Here is an 18,269-nt window from a genome sequence, read left to right on the forward strand (position 1 = left end):
TCCAAAATCCGAATCCTCCTAAAATCTCCAACTAATGAGGTCTGTAAACGACCTCAAGTACCCAGACAGTGATCTCAAGTGGGATCCCGCTGGCTTTGATTGCCGGTGAGAGTCACACATGCGGGGGCTGCGCGCACACCGATTTGTGTCATTGGGGAACCCGGAAGTGGGGGGGTTGAAGCCAAGCTCTGGACCCGCTCCGGCAATCCCCAATTTTAGGAGCCCCCCCGTAACGAACACACCCGCTCGCCCATCCGAAAACTGACCCCTTAGTCTCTATTTATTCTCACACTCAACTTTTTTACAATAATTTTCCGACCTGCCAATAAAAAGTACAAATTGCATTTCATGCTGATACTCGTATGCTGCATACTTCCAAATTCCAATAGAATCATTTTCAATTATTGTCAAAATTTGTTCCCCTTGACATGTTGTGGTTGCTAATATTCTGGCCTGTCCTGATCTTGTCGAGTACCATGAAAGAGTTTTTTTGAAACACTTTGCAAATGTTGCCTTGCTGCTCTCATATTGATGTTTCCCATTTTTGATTAGTTCATGTTCTTCTCCTTTTCTGTTACAGAGGTCGTCTGCCATGGCAAATGGTCCCCCTGGTTTAATGAACATACACCTTCTATTGTCAGCCCGGGCGATTCTGAATTGATAGACCCCATACGCAATAAGATGTGTTCTTCCTCTTCTGATGAAATTAGTAACATTCAGTGTCAATTTGTTGATCAACCTGAAAGACCGATAAGTGAGTCACCAGACAATGTGACGTGCAACAAAGACACAGGGCTCGTCTGTATAGTCTCGAAAAGTTCTTTGGAGGAGACCAAGCTTTGTTTTGACTACCGGATTCGAGTTTGCTGCGAGAAACCAGGGCCCACAACAACCAGCAGTGCAACCACGTCACATGGTAAATGAGAAATTTACATATGACATAATAATATCCTCAGTGTGTTGAATCAAACCTGTCTAATTACGTCAAGGAGATCAAAAATTAGAATTGTTAGAAGCTGTAATCAACAATTTCCTCATCATTTGTGCCTTAGTATCAATAAAATAACCTACTGGTGAATCTCTCTCAGTACTTCAGGAATTGAAGTTGGAGTTCAGTGGTTTTTAATGTTTTTCTTTTTCTTCCAAAGTGATAACTACGACAAAAGGGACAACAACCACAGCTGGCACTACTACAACAGGTAAGTGATGTCTTCTTTCAATATACACAAGCGAGTCTTTTCACACCAGTGTGCTTTTCTCAAATTCTGCTTTCCCGCAATGTCAGTCCATTAGTTCAGTCTTGTTGATCCTTCCTTTGGGGTGGAAATGTTTGAAAACTTCAAGACATCTGAATCAGCAGATCGTTTTTCCAATATCACTTGTGCAGCAAGAGCAATAAAAAATTCTATGGTGGAACTCTGCAGGAATACTGTAGTTATTTACATTGTCGTGCAGTTGTTTTGATTATTTTTCTTGTTCTTCAGAAGGAATCACTACAACAGTGACAGAAACTACAACCGGATCCACTACGGCCTCCACACCAGGTGAGTGATGGTTTCTATCGATATTCAGCAGCAAGATCTTTGACACAAGTTATCTTGCATCAACTTCAACTTCAAGTAATACAACTTCACCCCTTGTAGATATTTAGCCCATTGCTTCCCGAGAGTAATGGTTTAAAAGTTAACAATTTCAATAAAGCTGAACCAGAGGCTGTGCCCGAGGAGGAATGTTGTGACCATGTTTGTTCACGCCTCTGTCTCTCTTATTCTCAACTCGCTCACCAGCTTTTACTCAACATCTTTGCAATATTGTCCTGACTTTTGAATTAAACGTACAAATTACATTTCATGTTGCTGATGGTACTCTGCATACTTTCAAATTCCAACAGAATCATTTCCAAATATTGACAAAGGATGTTCCCCTTGACATGTTCTGGTTGTTAATATTCTTCAACTTTCTTCTTTTGTCCAGTGTATTGAAAGTGTTCTCTTGAAACACAACTAATTATGCAAATGTTGCCCTGCCACTCTCATGCACGTTTCCTCTTTTGTACTTGACAAAAGGAAAAATAAGGGGATTTAGTTCGTAGCTGCAGTAAAATCTTTTTCTCATTCATTGCAATTTAGTATCAATAAAATACCCGACTGGTGAATCTCTCTTAAAATTGCAGGGTTTAAATTAGAGTTCAGTGGTTTTGAATAGTTTTATTTTCCTTCCAAAGTGATAACTACAACAAAAGGGCCAACAACGACAACTGTTACTCCTGTCACTACTACAACGGGTAAGTGATGTCTTCTTTCAATATACACAAGCGAGTCTTTTCACACCAGTGTACTTTTCTCAAATTCAGCTTTGCGGCAATGGCAGTCCATTAATTCCGTCTTGTTGAACCTTCCTTTGGGGTGGAAATGGTTGAACATTTAAAGACGTCTAAATCTTCAGTTAGTTTTTTAAACATCACTCGTGCAGCAAGAGCAATGAAATATTCTTATGGTGGAACTCTACAGGAATACAGTAGGAATTTAAATATTTGTGTCGTGGTTTTGATTATTTTTCTTGGCCTTCAGAAGGAATCACTACAACAGTGACAGCAACTACAACCGGATCCACTACTGCCTCCACACCAGGTGAGTGATGGTTTCTTTCGATGTACGGCAGGAAGACCTTGGACATAAGTTATCTTGTATCAACTGCAACTCCACGACAGTGGAAGTCCATTACTTCACACATTTAGATATTTAGCCCATTCCATCCAGGGGGTAATGGTTGAAAGCTTGAATATTTGAATAAAGCTAGATCAGAGGCTCTGCCTGAGGAAAATTGTTGTGCCAATCTATTTGCACACCTCTGTCTTTCTCAGTCTCTGCTTGCACACCAACGTTTTTGTAACATTTCCCTGATTTTTGAATGGAACGAACAATTTGCATTTCATGATGACGGTGATGCTCTGCATACTTTCAAATTCTAATAGAATCATTATCAAATATTGGCAAAGTTTGCTCCACTTGACATGATGTGGTTGTTAATATCCTTCCCCTTTCTTTTGTTCAATATCTTGAAATAGTTCTTTGGAAACACAACCAATTATGCAAATATTGATTTGTCTGTCTCGTGTTTATGTTTGATCTTTGGTATTTGTAGTAAGGAGACCTAGTTAGTGGCTGTCGTCAGTAATTTCTTCATTCTTTATGCCTTATTATCAATGAAGTAACCTGCAGGTGAAACTCTCTTAATGCTGCAGGAATTGCAGTTGGAGTGCAGTAGTTATGAATATTTTTCTTTCTCTTCACAAGTGACAACTGCAACAAAAGGGACACCAACCACCACTGTTACTCCTGTCACTGCTACAACGGGTAAGTGATGTCTTCTTTCAATATACACAAGCGAGTCTTTTCACACCAGTGTACTTTTATCAAATTCAGCTTTGCGGCAATGTCAGTCCATTAATTCCGTCTTGTAGAACCTTCCTTTGGGGTGGAAATGGTTGAACATTTAAAGACGTCTAAATCTTCATTTAGTTTTTTAAACATCACTCGTGCAGCAAGAGCAATAAAATAGTCTTATGGTGGAACTCTACAGGAATACAGTAGGAATTTAAATATTTACGTTAAATAATGGGTACGGTAGCATAGTGGTTATGTTACTGGACTAGTAATCCAGAGGCCTGGACTAATAATCCAGAGTCATGAGTTCAAATACCACCATGGCAGCTGGGGAATTTAAATTCAATTAATTATATTCAATTAATTAAATAAAATCTGGAATTAAAATACTCGTATCAGTAATGGTGGCCATGAAACTTCCGGATTGTTGTAAAAACCCATCCGGTTCACTTCTGTCCTTCAGGAAAGGAAACCTGCCGTCCTTACCCGGTCTGGCTTATATGTGACTCCAGACCTACAGCAATGTGGTTGATTCTTAATTGCCCTCTGAAATGGCCTAGCAAGCCACTCAATTGTAAAATCTCGCTAAAAAAGTCACAATCAGAATAAAACCGGATGGACCGTCCGGCATCGGACCACTCGGCAGCAGACACGACAAAGGTAAACCAAGCCCAGTCGACCCTGCAAAGTCCTCCTCACTAACATCTGGGGACTTGTGCCAAAATTGGGAGAGCTGTCCCACAGACTAGACAAGCAACAGCCTGACATAGCCATACTCACAGAATCATACCTTTCAGCCAATGTCCCAGAATCTTCCATCACCATCCCTGGGTATGTCCTGTCCCACTGGCAGGACAGACCTACCAGAGGTGGCGATACAGTGATATACAGTCAGGAGGGAGTGGCCCTGGGAGTCCTCAACATTGACTCCAGACCCCATGAAATCTCATGGCATCAGGTCAAACATGGGCAAGGAAACCTCCTGCTGATTACCACGTACCGCCCTCCCTCGGCTGATGAATCAGTCCTCCTCCATGTTGAACACCACTTGGAGGAAGCACTGAGGGTAGCAAGGGCACAGAATGTACTCTGGGTGGGGGACTTCAATGTCCATCACCAAGAGTGGCTCGGTAGCACCACTACTGACCGAGCTGGCCGAGTCCTGAAGGACATAGCTGCCAGACTGGGCCTGCAGCAGGTGGTGAGTGAACCAACACGAGGGAAAAACTTAATTGACCTCGTCCTCACCATCTAACTGTCGCAAATGCATCTGTCCATGACAGTATTGGTAGGAGTGACCACCGCATAGTCCTTGTGGAGACGAAGTCCCGTCTTCGCACTGAGGACACCATCCAAAGTGTTGTGTGGCATTACCACCATGCTAAATGGGATAGATTCAGAACAGATCCAGCAGCTCAAAACTGGGCATCCATGAGGTGCTGTGGGCCATCAGCAGCAGCAGAATTGTATTCCAGCACGTTCTGTAACCTCATGGCCCGGCATATTCCTCACTCTACCATTACCAACAAGCTAGGGGATCAACCCTGGTTCAATGAGGAGTGTAGAAGAGCATGCCAGGAGCTGCAAAAGGCATACCTAAAAATGAGGTGCCAACCTGGTGACGCTACAACTCAGGACTACATGCATGCTAAACAGGGGATGCAACATGCTATAGACAGAGCTAAGCGATTCCACAACCAACGGATCAGATCAAAGCTCTGCAGTCCTGCCACATCCAGTCGTGAATGGTGGTGGACAATTGAACAACTAACGGGAGGAGGAGGCTCTGTAAACATCCCCATCCTCAATGATGGCGGAGTCCAGCACGTGAGTGCATAAGACAACGCTGAAGCGTTTGCAACCATCTTCAGCCAGAAGTGCCGAGTGGATAATCCACCTCAGCCTCCTCCCGATATCCCCACCATCACAGAAGCCAGTCTTCAGTCAATTCGATTCACTCCACATGATATCAAGAAACGACTGAGTGCACTGGATACAGCAAAGGCTATGGGCCCCGACAACATCCCAGCTGTCGTGCTGAAGATTTGTGCTCCAGAATTAGCTGCGCCTCTAGCCAAGCTGTTCCAGTACAGCTACAACACTGGCATCTACCCGACAATGTGGAAAATTGCCCAGGTATGTCCTGTCCACAAAAAGCAGGACAAATCCAATCCGGCCAATTACCGCCCCATCAATCATCAGCAAAGTGAGGAAGGTGTCGTCGACAGTGCTATCAAGCGGCACTTACTCACCAATAACCTGCCCCACCGATGCTCAGATTGGTTTCCACCAGGACCACTCGGCTCCAGACCTCATTACAGCCTTGGTTCAAACATGGACAAAAGAGCTGAATACCAGAGGTGAGGTGAGAGTGACTGCCCTTGACATCAAGGCAGCATTTGACTGAGTGAGGCACCAAGGAGCCCTCGTAAAATTGAAGTCAATGGGAATCAGGGGGAAAACTCTCCAGTAGCTGGAGTCATACCTAGCACAAAGGAAGATGGTAGTGTTTGTTGGAGGCCAATCATCTCAGCCCCAGGACATTGCTGCAGGAGTTCCTCAAGGCAGTGTCCTAGGCCCAACCATCTTCAGCTGCTTCATCAATGACCTTCCCTCCATCATAAGGTCAGAAATGGGGATGTTCGCAGATGATTGCACAGTGTTCAGTTCCATTCACAACCCGTCAGATAATAAAGCAATCCGAGCCCGCATGCAGCAAGACCTGGACAACATCCAGGCTTGGGCTCATAAGTGGCAAGTAACATTCGCGCCAGACAAGTGCCAGGCAATGACGATCTCCAACAAGAGAGTGTCTAACCACCTCCCCCTCACATTCAACGGCATTACCATCGCCGAATCCCCCACCATCAACATCCTGGGGATCACCATTGACCAGAAACTTAACTGGACCAGCCATACAAATACTGTGGCTGCAAGAGCAGGTCAGAGGCTGGGTATTCTGCGGTGAGTGACTCACCTCCTGACTCCCCAAAGCCTTTCCACCATCTACAAGGCACAAGTCAAGAGTGTGATGGAATACTGTCCACTTGCCTGGATGAATGCAGCTCCAACAACAGTCAAGAAGCTCGACATCATCTAGGACAAAGTTGCCCGCTTGATTGGCACTCCAGCCACCACCCTAGACATTCACTCCCTTCACCACCGGCGCACAGTGGCTGCAGTGTGTACCATCCACAGGATGCACTGCAGCAACTCGCCAAGGCTTCTTCAACAGCACCTCCCAAATCTGCGACCTCTACCACCTAGAAGGACAAAAGCAGCAGGTACATGGGAACAGCACCACCTGCACGTTCCCCTCCAAGTCACATATCATCCCAACTTGGAAATATATTGCCGTTCCTTCATCATCGCTGGGTCAAAATACTGGAACTCCCTTCCGAACAGCACTGTGGGAGAACCTTCACCAGATGGACTGCAGCGGTTCAAGAAGGTGGCTCACCACCACCTTCTCAAGGGCAATTAGGGATGGGCAATAAATGCCGGCCTCGCCAGTGACGCCCACATCCCATGAACGAATAAAAAAAAAATTGTAGCGGTTTTGATTATTTTTCTTGGCCTTCGGAAGGAATCACTACACCAAGGACAGTAACTACAACCGGATCCACTACTGCCTCCACACCAGGTGAGTGATGGTTTCTTTCGATGTACGGCAGGAAGCCCTTGGACATAAGTTATCTTTTATCAACTGCAACTCCCCGACAGTGGAAGTCCATTACTTCACACATTTAGATATTTAGCCCATTCCTTCCAGGGGGTAACAGTTGAAAGCTTGAATATTTGAATAAAGCGAGATCAGAGGCTCTGCCTGAGGAAAATAGAATAATTTTCAATTCTTGTTAAAATATGTTCCCCAGACATATTATGAGCATTAATATTCTTGCCTTATCTTCTTTTGTCCAGTACTTTGAAATAGTTCTTTTGAAAATCAACCAATTATGCAAACATTGCTTTGTCGGTCTCATGTTTATATTTGCTCTTATCCATTTGAAATAAGGAGCCCAGTTAGTAGCTGTAGTCAATAATGTCCTCACTCGTTATGCCTTATTGTCAATAAAATAGCCTGCTGGTGAAACTCTCTTGGTACTGCAGGAATTGAAGTTGGAGTTCGGTGGTTTTGATTATTTTTCTTGTTCTTCCGAAGGAATCACTACAACAGTGACAGAAACTACAACCGGATCCAGTACTGCCTCCACACCAGGTCAGTGATGGTTTCTTTGGATATACAGCTGCAAAACCTTTGACACAACTTATCTTGTACCAACTTCAACTCTCAGACAGTGGAAGTCTATTACTTCCTCCCTGTAGATATTTAGCCCATTCCTTCTGGAAGCAAATATTTGAAAGCTTAAACGTTTGAAAAAAGCTCGATCAGAGATACCAACAGAGCAGAAACCTTGACCTCGGTATTTGCGCGGAGGGAGCAGGGGATGGTCGTAGCCGCTAGAAAACCAAGAAATGCAGGTAACGCGGAGGCCTTGTTTGTATTTTTTTTGCTCCGTTGCCCAGCCGGCAGCCAGCCAGATTGAGAGGCCGGCTGGTGGTCGGGGGATAGGCCTGCACTGGAAGGCTGCAGCCGGGGAGCGGAGGGTCCGGAGGATGATCGCGGGGTGAGGGCTGATCAGATTGCGGGTCCGGCGCCAGTCGCGGGGTAGCTTCGGACGCAGGCTTCCAGGGGTGCTTCGGATCCCCAAGGGGGGCAGGGGGCGGAGGGGAGGCCGATCGCGGGAAGGGAAGCAGGTTTCCTTGAGGGGCCGGGGGGGGAGCATCGGTGCTCCTCCTGGCCCACGAGTCGAGCTGGAAAGGCACTTACCTGCTGGATTAGGTCTTTCTCTCCTGCCTTCAGCTGCCTGGTTTCCCGAGCCCTGGGAAACTCGCCCCGCAGCAGTTCAATCTGAATGTCTGTAAATATTTGAGGCACACAGCCTCATTGACATATTTAAATTTCTGATCCACCTCTCGAGAGCAGGTACCTGCCCCCCAACCAGCCTCCGTTAAAACTGGAAGTGGCCGTTTTCAAGGCGTGTTAGGGCTCGGATTTTTAAAATCTTAACACCCCCGCGACTCTCTCGTGTCCATGTTTGTGCATGCCTCCGTCTTTCTTAGTCTCTGCTCAATCATCTATTTTTCCTCAGCTCTTTTGTAATTTCCCTGACTTTTTAATGAAACCAACAATTTGCATTTCAAATTCCAATAGAATCATTTTCAAATATTGGCAAAGAATGTTCCCCTTGACATGTTCTGGTTGTTAATATTCTTCCCTTTTCCTCTTTGGTCCAGTATCTTGAAAGAGTTCTTTTGAAACACAACCAATTATGCAAATGTAGCCTTGCCACTCTCATGTTTATGTTTTCGCTTTTTTAGTTAACAAAAGGAGAAAGAAGGAGATCGAATTAGTAGCTCTCGTTAACCCTTTCCTCATTTTTTGCACTTTAGTATCAATAAAATAGCCGACTGGTAAAAGGTAAGGCAGGGATTGAAGCTGGAGCACAGTACTAGTGAATATTTTTCTCTTTTTCAGAAGTAAAAACTACACCATTAGGGACAACAACTACGACTGGGTCTACTGCCAGTTCCACAACTGGTGAGTGATGTCGTCTTTCAATATACATCAGCAAGTTGTTTGACACAATTGTGTGTTTTTCAATCTCAGCTTCCAGACAATGCCAGTCCATTAATTCAGTCTTGTGGACCCTTCCTTCGGGGTGGAAATGGTTGAAAATTTAAGGACCTCTGAATCTGCAGTTAATTTTAGTTGTTGTGTAGTGGTTTTGATTATTTTTCTTGTTCTTCAGAAGAAATCACTACAACAGCCACAGCAACTACAACCGGGTTTATTGCCAGCTCCACTACTGGTAAGTGTTTTTTTTAAAAATGTTTACCTCCTACGATTGACAGGTGTGGTTTCCCCCCTCTTTCATCATTGTGCCACCTGTCAGCCTGTTCATCACACTCAACAGATAGAAATTATTTTGATAGCTGCCTATTTATATTCCATATTAAGTATGTCATTATTTTATCTTACAGAAGTGGCTTGCAACGGTGTATGGTCTGACTGGTTTAATGAAAATACACCATCTATTTACAACAAAGGAGATACTGAATTACTGGAGCCAATACGTGACAAATTGTGTCCCGTTTCCCCTGATAAAATAACCAACATTGAGTGCGAAGCTGTCAAATTTCCAAAGCATCCAATCAGTAAAACCAAGGACAATGTCACCTGCGATCTAAAGAATGGACTGATTTGCATTTTCAATGAACAGGCTTCTCAGAATAACATAATGTGTTTGGATTATAGAATTAGAGTGTGCTGTGAGTCTATAACAACGTTAAGCACAAGCACTACTGCAGTCTATTCAACAACGGCAGTCACCTCACCTGTAACCACCTCACCTACAAGTGATACAGGATGTTATTGTAATAGAAACCCGCCTAGAAAAGTAAGTTAAAACTCCTTATTGCAAGGATTCATACACTATTGACAGCCAAGATAAATTACATCGAAAGCGATGATTTTTATTTTCAGCTTTAATGCGTTTTGATCATCGTTTTGGGGAAAGTCTAGGTTTGACACTCGCAAGGGAGATTTATAAAGCGGTTAGAATAGAAGCAGAAGACTCAGTTAATAAATAGCGAGAAAATACCAATAGACAAGAAAGGCTATGAAATAATGAGAGATAAAAACAAGGGGGAAGTGATGTGAAAGAATTAAGACAGAAAACCAGGAAAGAGAATAAGGATCAATGTTCCCAAAAAATTGGAATTAGGACTGATTGTATGTGAATACACAAAGCCTTAAACACAAAATTGGAGTGCTGTAGGCATTAATAACTATGGAGGAATATGATATAGTAGCTAAAGCAGGTTTGGATTTGAACAGAACTGGGAACTTAATATTCCTGGTTACAACAATTTCAGGAGAAACAGGGAAGACATAAAGTTGGGTGGGGTGACAGTGTTAGCAAAGGACTCTATCACAGCGCTTGAACTTAGGGATTTCCATGGGGATTGTCGTAAGACAGATTCCATGTGGACAGAGTTAGAAATAGGAAGGAAATTGGTACAATTTGCAATGTACTTTGCAGGCCACTATACAGTGGAAATGAGATAGAGGTGGAGATCTGTAAACAGTTTAGAGAGATATGTAAGAACAACAAGGCAATAACAAGGTAAGCCTTGAGAAATACCTGCTTTGGTGAGGCACCACAGGACAAGCAGCACCTGTGGAATCAAACCACAGCAGGAGCAATCATTTTTCAAGAGAAAAGGGATAAAAATTGAAAATGATCCCTGAACTGATAACCACAAAACTCCAGAACCAATCAAACACTTCTTTTTTGGTTGCTTCTTAAAGCGGGATAGGTAAGTTAGCACTGTGCGCTGCTGAACTGTGCCCCACTCTGGCTGCACTCCGCAGCAAAGGCTGGGGAGTCCACCTACGATATGCGAGTGGCCTAAAGACCAGAAGATCAGCTGGGTTCAGGGGTGCATCTTTGCGCCCTAAATTCACTAAAGTGGAAAATTTATGCTCATTTCTTTACCTGTTTAGCACTGACTTGTTTTCTAAGAGCCAGTAATTTTTAGAAAGACATTTACCATTTTCATGCTCCTCTTTCACATCAGGACATTGCATATCTCCTGCTCATGCTTTTCCAACCTTTACAATTAATGGATGGAAAATCACAAGCTGGGACTGCACAATTTGCCAGTTTGTGCTCCCACAGTGTGGAAGGAGGAGTTGGGGGGGTGGGATTGCAAAGCAGCAAATATCTCCTACAGTTTTCTAAAAGGATCATAGCCCCAGTTTTTCTCTGGGCGTTGTCTGGTAGTAATTTGAAGTGGAGCCCTCTGCCAGGACCTTAATCTCAGCACCCCGAAGTTCCAATTGGGGCTTCATTACTCATCATCGGCACACTTCAGATGCACCTGGTGGAGGACTATCGGGTGCCAGGCCAGACAGAGGGGAAAGTCTGGGTGCTTACAGGCACCTGCACCATTAAAAGGACAGCCCCATGGGAGAGTCAAAAGGACTTTGATTCTTGCAGGTACTGGGGCAGGATTTTTATCCAGACCCCTTCAGATGAAGAGTGGTATGTCTTTAAATTAATGCATGTGTGCCAGAAGCAGTGATTTGCATGTTAAAGGTCTTCATGTTAAAGGTTGCATTCTACGAACTGACTTGGTGCTGCTGTGTCATGGCAGTGATGGCAGCAGTACCCCAAGCAGCAGTCTGCTTTGGAGGGAACTGATAAGTGAGCAGTACCATGGTGCCAAGCAGTAAATGAAGGAGCAGGGAAAACAAGAAAGAGCATAAGGAATAATGGTGCAGGAATAGGCAGAGCAAAATCATTTATTTCAAGCAGAAAGATTTTTAAAAAGCATAAAACAAACAGAAGCCACATCAGCTAATATTGGTTATATATGATCATTCAGTTATGTTCAGGCATTCTGAAAATCCTAGCAAGCAAAGAAAACATGGTATTCAAAAAGCAGTTTTTTACACGCGAGTACAAACTACTGAGGTTGTTGGTTAAAGTACCAGTAGAGACAAGTGGTTCACAAGTTATATTTGATAATTAAACCTACTCAAAGTTTACTTTTGAATGAACTTGATGTTCATTTTCTTTCTAGTGCAATGAAAGCTGGCAGGAAAAGTGCTCCAACGTTACTTGTTTGGGAGCAGACATTTACTTGATAGAAGACATCATTTGTCCACCACTGATTAAACCAACATGCAGTCATGGCATAGAGCCTGTGAAAGTCAAAACTGAAAATGGCTGTTGTGAGCAATGGGAATGTGATTGTTAGTATCATTTCTCTGTTCAACAATTTAAGTTTAACGGTCATTTGGAAATTTGTAGCGTTCCTGCTTTTCTGCCACATTAAAATTCTATCTTTGTCTAATTTTAGGTGAATGTGAAATATGGGGAGAGCCACACTATCGCACATTTAATGGTCTACAATATGACTTCTTTGGGAATTGCACATATACTGTCGTGGAAGAACAAGTTCCAAAATACAATTTCAGAGTTCTAGTAGACAATTATTTTTGCTTACCCAGTATACCTAAATCTTGTCCAAAAGGACTAGTTATTTTTTACAATGAAAATGTTGTAAATATTTCAACTGGGAATAAGTATGTGGTAAGTGGCATACGGTTAACTTATATCCGTAAGATTTGATTACAATTATTAAGAGATGTCATCAATTAATATATAGTCCTAGCCTAACAGACCTAGGAAGCCAACAATACGATACACTTGTTGCTGCCCCTCCAACTGTTTCTGTAGAAATGGATGAACCAGCAAGCTGTCTGGAACAGTGCATTCGTGATCTCGTAGGTATTGGTGAAAATGGCCCTTTAGAGCATGCTGATAGCTTAATAGGTAAAGATACTGCCCAGTCTATTGCAGAATCATACAAACCAGAAGATTCTATATCTGATCCCCAAGTTAGTTGGTCTCAGCTGGGCTGGTAATAGAGGCTAGAGAAGAGAAAAGGATAGCCAACGTCCTGCTCCTGATTGCTATCAGTGATTCCTGTTTGATAGGGTGCAGATGTGAACTTTGGATTAGGACAAATGGGCTTGACTGTGATGTACTCACAGTTAAGTAGCTTGCGTACACTCACTGATAGGATCACAAATTACAATGGCCATTTGGACAAGATATCAGAGGGCTACCAGCACCTGTGGAACCATACTCTGGCATTATTTAATGCCTTCAGGAATGGAGAGGAGCAAATTATCCAGTGCTGGAAAAAAATACCTTTTGATGATTGGAAAGGCTCAACATCCAGAAATAAATGGTTGTTGGCATTTTCACAGTCACGGACAGAACAGGTGGAGTCACTGAGGATTTCTATCAACTCACATTCCTCGTATAGTACCTTCCAAGAAAGTAAGAACCATCGTAAACTGGTTTTCCGATTGGTTTAGGTATGATATGTGGGGGTCAATAGATTCTCTCCCAAGGGTAAGACTTTCCCCTCATTGTCATACTCCTGTATTCCTATGCCTGTTCCTCAAGAAAGAAAAGCTTTTGTTCATACAATGTCATATCACACTGCTCAAAAACATCTCAAGGCATTGAGAAACATCAGAAACATCGAAGTGCAATGGCTGCTGTTATGTAGCAAAGATGGCAGCTGTTTTATGCATAGCAAGATTCTACAAACAGCAATAAGAGGAATGACCAGTTAATTTGATGTTGGTCAAGGGAGAGGACATAAGACACTGCACTTCTTTGAATAGTGTCATGGGATCTTTAATATCCACCTGAACCACTGGAACAGGTAAATGGGGCTTTTGTTCAACACCTCATCCAAAGGAATGCAACTCTGACAATGCAACATTCACTCAGCACTGCACTGATGTACTCAAGTCACTCATGTAACAAATTCCATGCTTCCTTTTGTTAAATAACACTTTTAAAATTGCATATCATTATTAAAACCTGGACTAATGTGGATTAGCATTGGTATCATATCCTATCTTGAAATTTAGAATGTACAACATGCAACATGGTTTCAGTTAACTTGATCCATCCTCCATGTTTTTAGTCCACTGGCAAGAAGTGTTTACCACCATAGTACATCCATCACATAACAAGCACACTGGAGTCAATGCTGTCCAAAATAGCTTTAACTTCTGGACTCTCTTTTGGAGTTGGAACAATAGATTGTGTGCATATTAAAAAGAATACTGTCACAATGTTAAACAAACTGACCAATATAGCAAAGCAGTACTAAAACAGTACAACAAATTACAAATAAGCATAAAGAGTGTTAACAGTAGCAACAACATTCTGTCACTACCCATCTGTTGAGTCTCATTTTCACCTCATTTGGCTCACAAGCTCTAGTTGATGCAATTGTCCTGAAAAATTAGATATACTGCATTAATAAGATATGGTGATATAGTTTTTCTTTCTTGTAGTTTGGACAGTTTTCCTAAAGTTCTATTTTTTTACTTTCACAGTTAACTGTCAATGGAAATGATGTGAGTCTTCCCTACAGTTCAAATGAATTTAACATTACTAAACTGGGCAGGAGCACATATATTTCTATTCCTCACATTCGAACAAGTATTACTGCTTTTCAAAATGCCTTTAAGATCAGAATACCGGAAAGATACTTCTTTAATAACACCCAAGGACAGTGTGGTATGTGATACATGTTACACAGTAATATCATACGATTTTAAATCATGTCAAATTACTTGTCTATTACTGTATCGATAATTTTGCTGGTGATATGAATTTTGTCCTGTTACATAACACATTGTATCATTTTTTCTTATCTTAGGATCCTGCTCACATGACAAAGCCAAATGCAAAAGAAAGAATGGGAAAGTTGAGCCTTCCGATTGTTGTCACAAGACTGCATATGATTGGAGAGTTGATGATCCCAATAAACCTTACTGTCAATCAGCTCCTACTAACTTGTCTTGTACTCCACCTCCTCCGCCTCCAACATGCAACACTGAGAAAACAGTGTGTCACATCATTCTAGAAAAGTAAGTGAACTCATTCTTTTCTATTTAATTTGATCAAAATAAATATCTGAAAGACAGTTTACAAATATATTAAATGAATTAAACATATTTAAAAGATGTCAAAAGAAATGTCAAGGGCTGCAAATGGTTAAAGTCGTAGTCAGTGTTTCTTCTTTCTTAAAAGTTATCAAATCTTCAGCAGTTGGAAAGACAAAGTTCTCACATAATGCCCGCCACAGTAAAGGTATTAGGTGAAAGGTTGTCTTGCGCTCAATAAATCTCTCAGTGAGCCATGCCTGCGTAGTAAAGTTTCTCAATGGATCACCTACGGGAGTTACGGAATAGAAATAGTCCTCACCTCAGCTGGGAGATTCTTCGTAGGGTGGAATTATAGATGAAAGGTTGGTGAGCGCATTTGGCTTGCAGTTAACAAAAAAATAATTTCTGGACAGACTCAGTGAGATTTATTTAATCAGTGCTTGCTTCTTAGATACGCAGGTTTCAGACTATTACATTTAGAATAATACAGCACAGTGGGGGGCCAATCGTGCCGATGCCTGCTCTTTGAAAGATCTATCCAATTAATCCTACTCCCCTGCTCTTTCCCCATATCCCTGCAATGTTTTCCTTTTCAAGTATTTATCCAATTCCCTTTTGAAAGTTACTATTGAATCTGCTTCCACCACCTTTTCAGGCAATGCATTCCAGATGATAACAACTCGCTGCATAAAAGAATTCTCCTCATCTTCCCTTTGGTTCTTTTGCCAATTATCTTAAATCTTTGTTCTCTGGTTATCAACCCTCCTGTCAGTGGAAACAATTTCTCCCTATTTACTCTATCAAAACCTCTCATAATTTTGAACACCTCTATTAAATCTCCCCTTAACCGTCTCTGCTCTAAGGAGAACAGTCCCAGCTTCTTCAGTCTATCCACGTAACTGACATTCCTCATCCCTGCTACCATTCTGGTAAAACTCCTCAGCATCCTTTCCAGGGCCTATGTTGTGCACTTAGAATCACTGAAATTGGATATCTGTTATGTATGTGACCAATAAATGGCAGTTTACATCTGGGCAAAGGAGGAAGAAGATGAATGGCTTTTCAATTAAATATCGGCAGGTTGCAACTACCCAAGCACCAGAAACCTAAAAGTCAAATAAACTAACTGTTTTCATATGAACGAAGCATATTATAGGAATTAATATAAAATGGTCCATTCACAATTTTTAAGCACTCCTTCTCTTTCCAACTATTCAGGCCATTTGAACAATGCAGAAAGAAGATCAATCTGGACAAGTACATCAAGACTTGTCACTTTGACCATTGCCAACTAAATTCCACCGTTGACTGTAGTAGCCTGGAAGCTGCTGCTATGGCTTGTGCAAGTATAGGCATATGTGTTGATTGGAGGGCTTTCACAAATGGACTGTGCAGTAAGTATTATAAATATGGAGAATGACTAAAAACCTATTCTAGAAATAACAAAGACGTACTTATAGGTATAGGAGAATTATCTTGTGCGCAACAGACAAATGAAGACAAAAACCTGCTCCACACCAGGTCTCTATAAAAGTAGAAATGATAGTGCGTATGTTAACATACCAGGACCCGAATATCCTCACAAGTTCCACCAGATTCCCACCATAACTCTGATGGGAGATGGGCAGAACCCATTAGAAATTGGCACAGCCCCATTGCCCAGTGGAACCTGAGCCCACCCCTAACAAGGCAAATGTCATCAGGGGCAGTGTCAGGGACTAGGACTCCCAACGCTGGGATTTCTAACTTTCTCAGCACATTCAGGACGTAGTGTAGTCCTGAAGGCTGGTCATGTCAAGTGAGATACCAGCCTCCAGTTGGGAAGTCAGTGGGCTCCACAGGGGGAGTCCCCCAAAGAATGAATCATTTTTAAAAAAAATTCTTGATCAGCAGAGGGTGAAGATAAAGTACCAGAAGTATGAGGAAAACTAGAAATAAATCAAGGGGAGAAACTTACTAGATTTATTATAAGAAAAAAAATGGTAATAATCTCAAGGATAGACAAATCCCCAGGACCCGATGGTGAGGAAATTGTAGATGCTTTAGTCGTGATCTTCCAAAACTCTCTTGATTCAGGAATTGTCCCTTGGATTGGAAAATTGCCAATGTCACTTCATTATTTAAGAAGGATAGGATAAATAAACTTGGAACTTATAGGCCTATTAGTCTAAAGTTTGTTGTGGGGAAGTTACTAGAGTCTGTTATTAGGGACAGAGTGACTGAGCCAAGGAGCCAAAGAACACATAACTGTAATTGGGCGGAGGCATGGGCAATCGCCACACTCCCATATAGGGCAGGTGCCAGATTTTCTGCTTCCATGAGCAGGTGGGTGCTGGAATTATGTCCATAGTGCCCCTTTTGCCCCCTGCCCCATGCAAATTAGGTGCCCTCCCACTGGAGGACACAGGCGGGCTTGATCACATCGAAAGTGCCAGGATCGAGGTCTGCAGATTTTCGGGACCCCTAGTTAAAAACTCTTAATGGAAACAACTCCATTTTAATTACAAATACTGAGATATATGAGAAGTGAGTAGAAAACTGAGAAAAAAAGTCTCTATTAACTGATGTTCCCATAACTAGAATGCACACCTGTGCTGCATACAGGTTTGGCCCCACTTGCATTCTATGCTTACAATTCCACTGCAATGTAGATTGTTTACAATACACTTCTATTATAACAACACTTCCTATGTCCACATGAGGTATGAACAGCAATCACATCCTCCACACCAGTAACTATAGTTTGAGTGATGTCAAATGACATCTTTAACAGTGAGCGTAAAAATAAAACAATGAGAAAGTACCTGTACAGTTGCACATTTGTTTCTGAACTTTTAGCACTGGTGATAACTTAGTGGAAAACTTACTTATCTCACAATCTAAATGTCCCTGGCCTCTACCTATCCAACATGTCTACAGATGACAGGGAAAAAAAAGAATACTGTGGCAAAAACTGGAGGCTTCTGAATGATGCTGAACTAATGCTCCAGGTTTGACAAACTAATAGTTTCTTCATCATAGATGCTTAGTACATGTATAGCTGCCTTTCTATCACCTGGTTCATGGTCTACATTATCAAGTGCAGTCACCTCTATTCCTGGTTTGTAACTTAGGAACATAGGAACAGGAGTAGGCCATTTAGCCCCTCGAGCCAGTTCATCCATTCAGTGAGATCATGGCTGATCTGTGACCTGGCTCCATATACCCACCGTAGCCCCATATCCCTTAACACCTTTGGTTAACAAAAATCTATCAATCTCAGATTTAAAATTAACAATTGAGCTAGCATCAACTGCCATTTGCGGAACAGTGTTCCAAACTTCTACCAC

At 42.2% G+C, this 18,269-nt stretch overlaps 1 protein-coding gene across 1 annotated transcript in view; it reads left to right on the top strand.

Annotated features, from left to right (window-relative positions):
* Positions 1 to 18,269, top strand: part of LOC137341480 (mucin-2-like) — a 336,358-nt gene that overhangs the window by 209,598 nt on the left and 108,491 nt on the right. Inside the window, 14 exon segments of the mRNA XM_068004585.1 lie at positions 581 to 916; positions 1,149 to 1,199; positions 1,485 to 1,544; positions 2,571 to 2,630; positions 3,297 to 3,356; positions 7,549 to 7,605; positions 8,926 to 8,988; positions 9,200 to 9,259; positions 9,432 to 9,712; positions 12,039 to 12,210; positions 12,318 to 12,550; positions 14,386 to 14,569; positions 14,712 to 14,922; positions 16,159 to 16,286. Of these exon segments, the coding sequence (XP_067860686.1) occupies positions 581 to 916; positions 1,149 to 1,199; positions 1,485 to 1,544; positions 2,571 to 2,630; positions 3,297 to 3,356; positions 7,549 to 7,605; positions 8,926 to 8,988; positions 9,200 to 9,259; positions 9,432 to 9,712; positions 12,039 to 12,210; positions 12,318 to 12,550; positions 14,386 to 14,569; positions 14,712 to 14,922; positions 16,159 to 16,286 (1,956 nt within the window).

This window comes from Heptranchias perlo, chromosome 24, assembly GCF_035084215.1.
Source record: "Heptranchias perlo isolate sHepPer1 chromosome 24, sHepPer1.hap1, whole genome shotgun sequence".
Taxonomy (NCBI): domain Eukaryota; kingdom Metazoa; phylum Chordata; class Chondrichthyes; order Hexanchiformes; family Hexanchidae; genus Heptranchias; species Heptranchias perlo.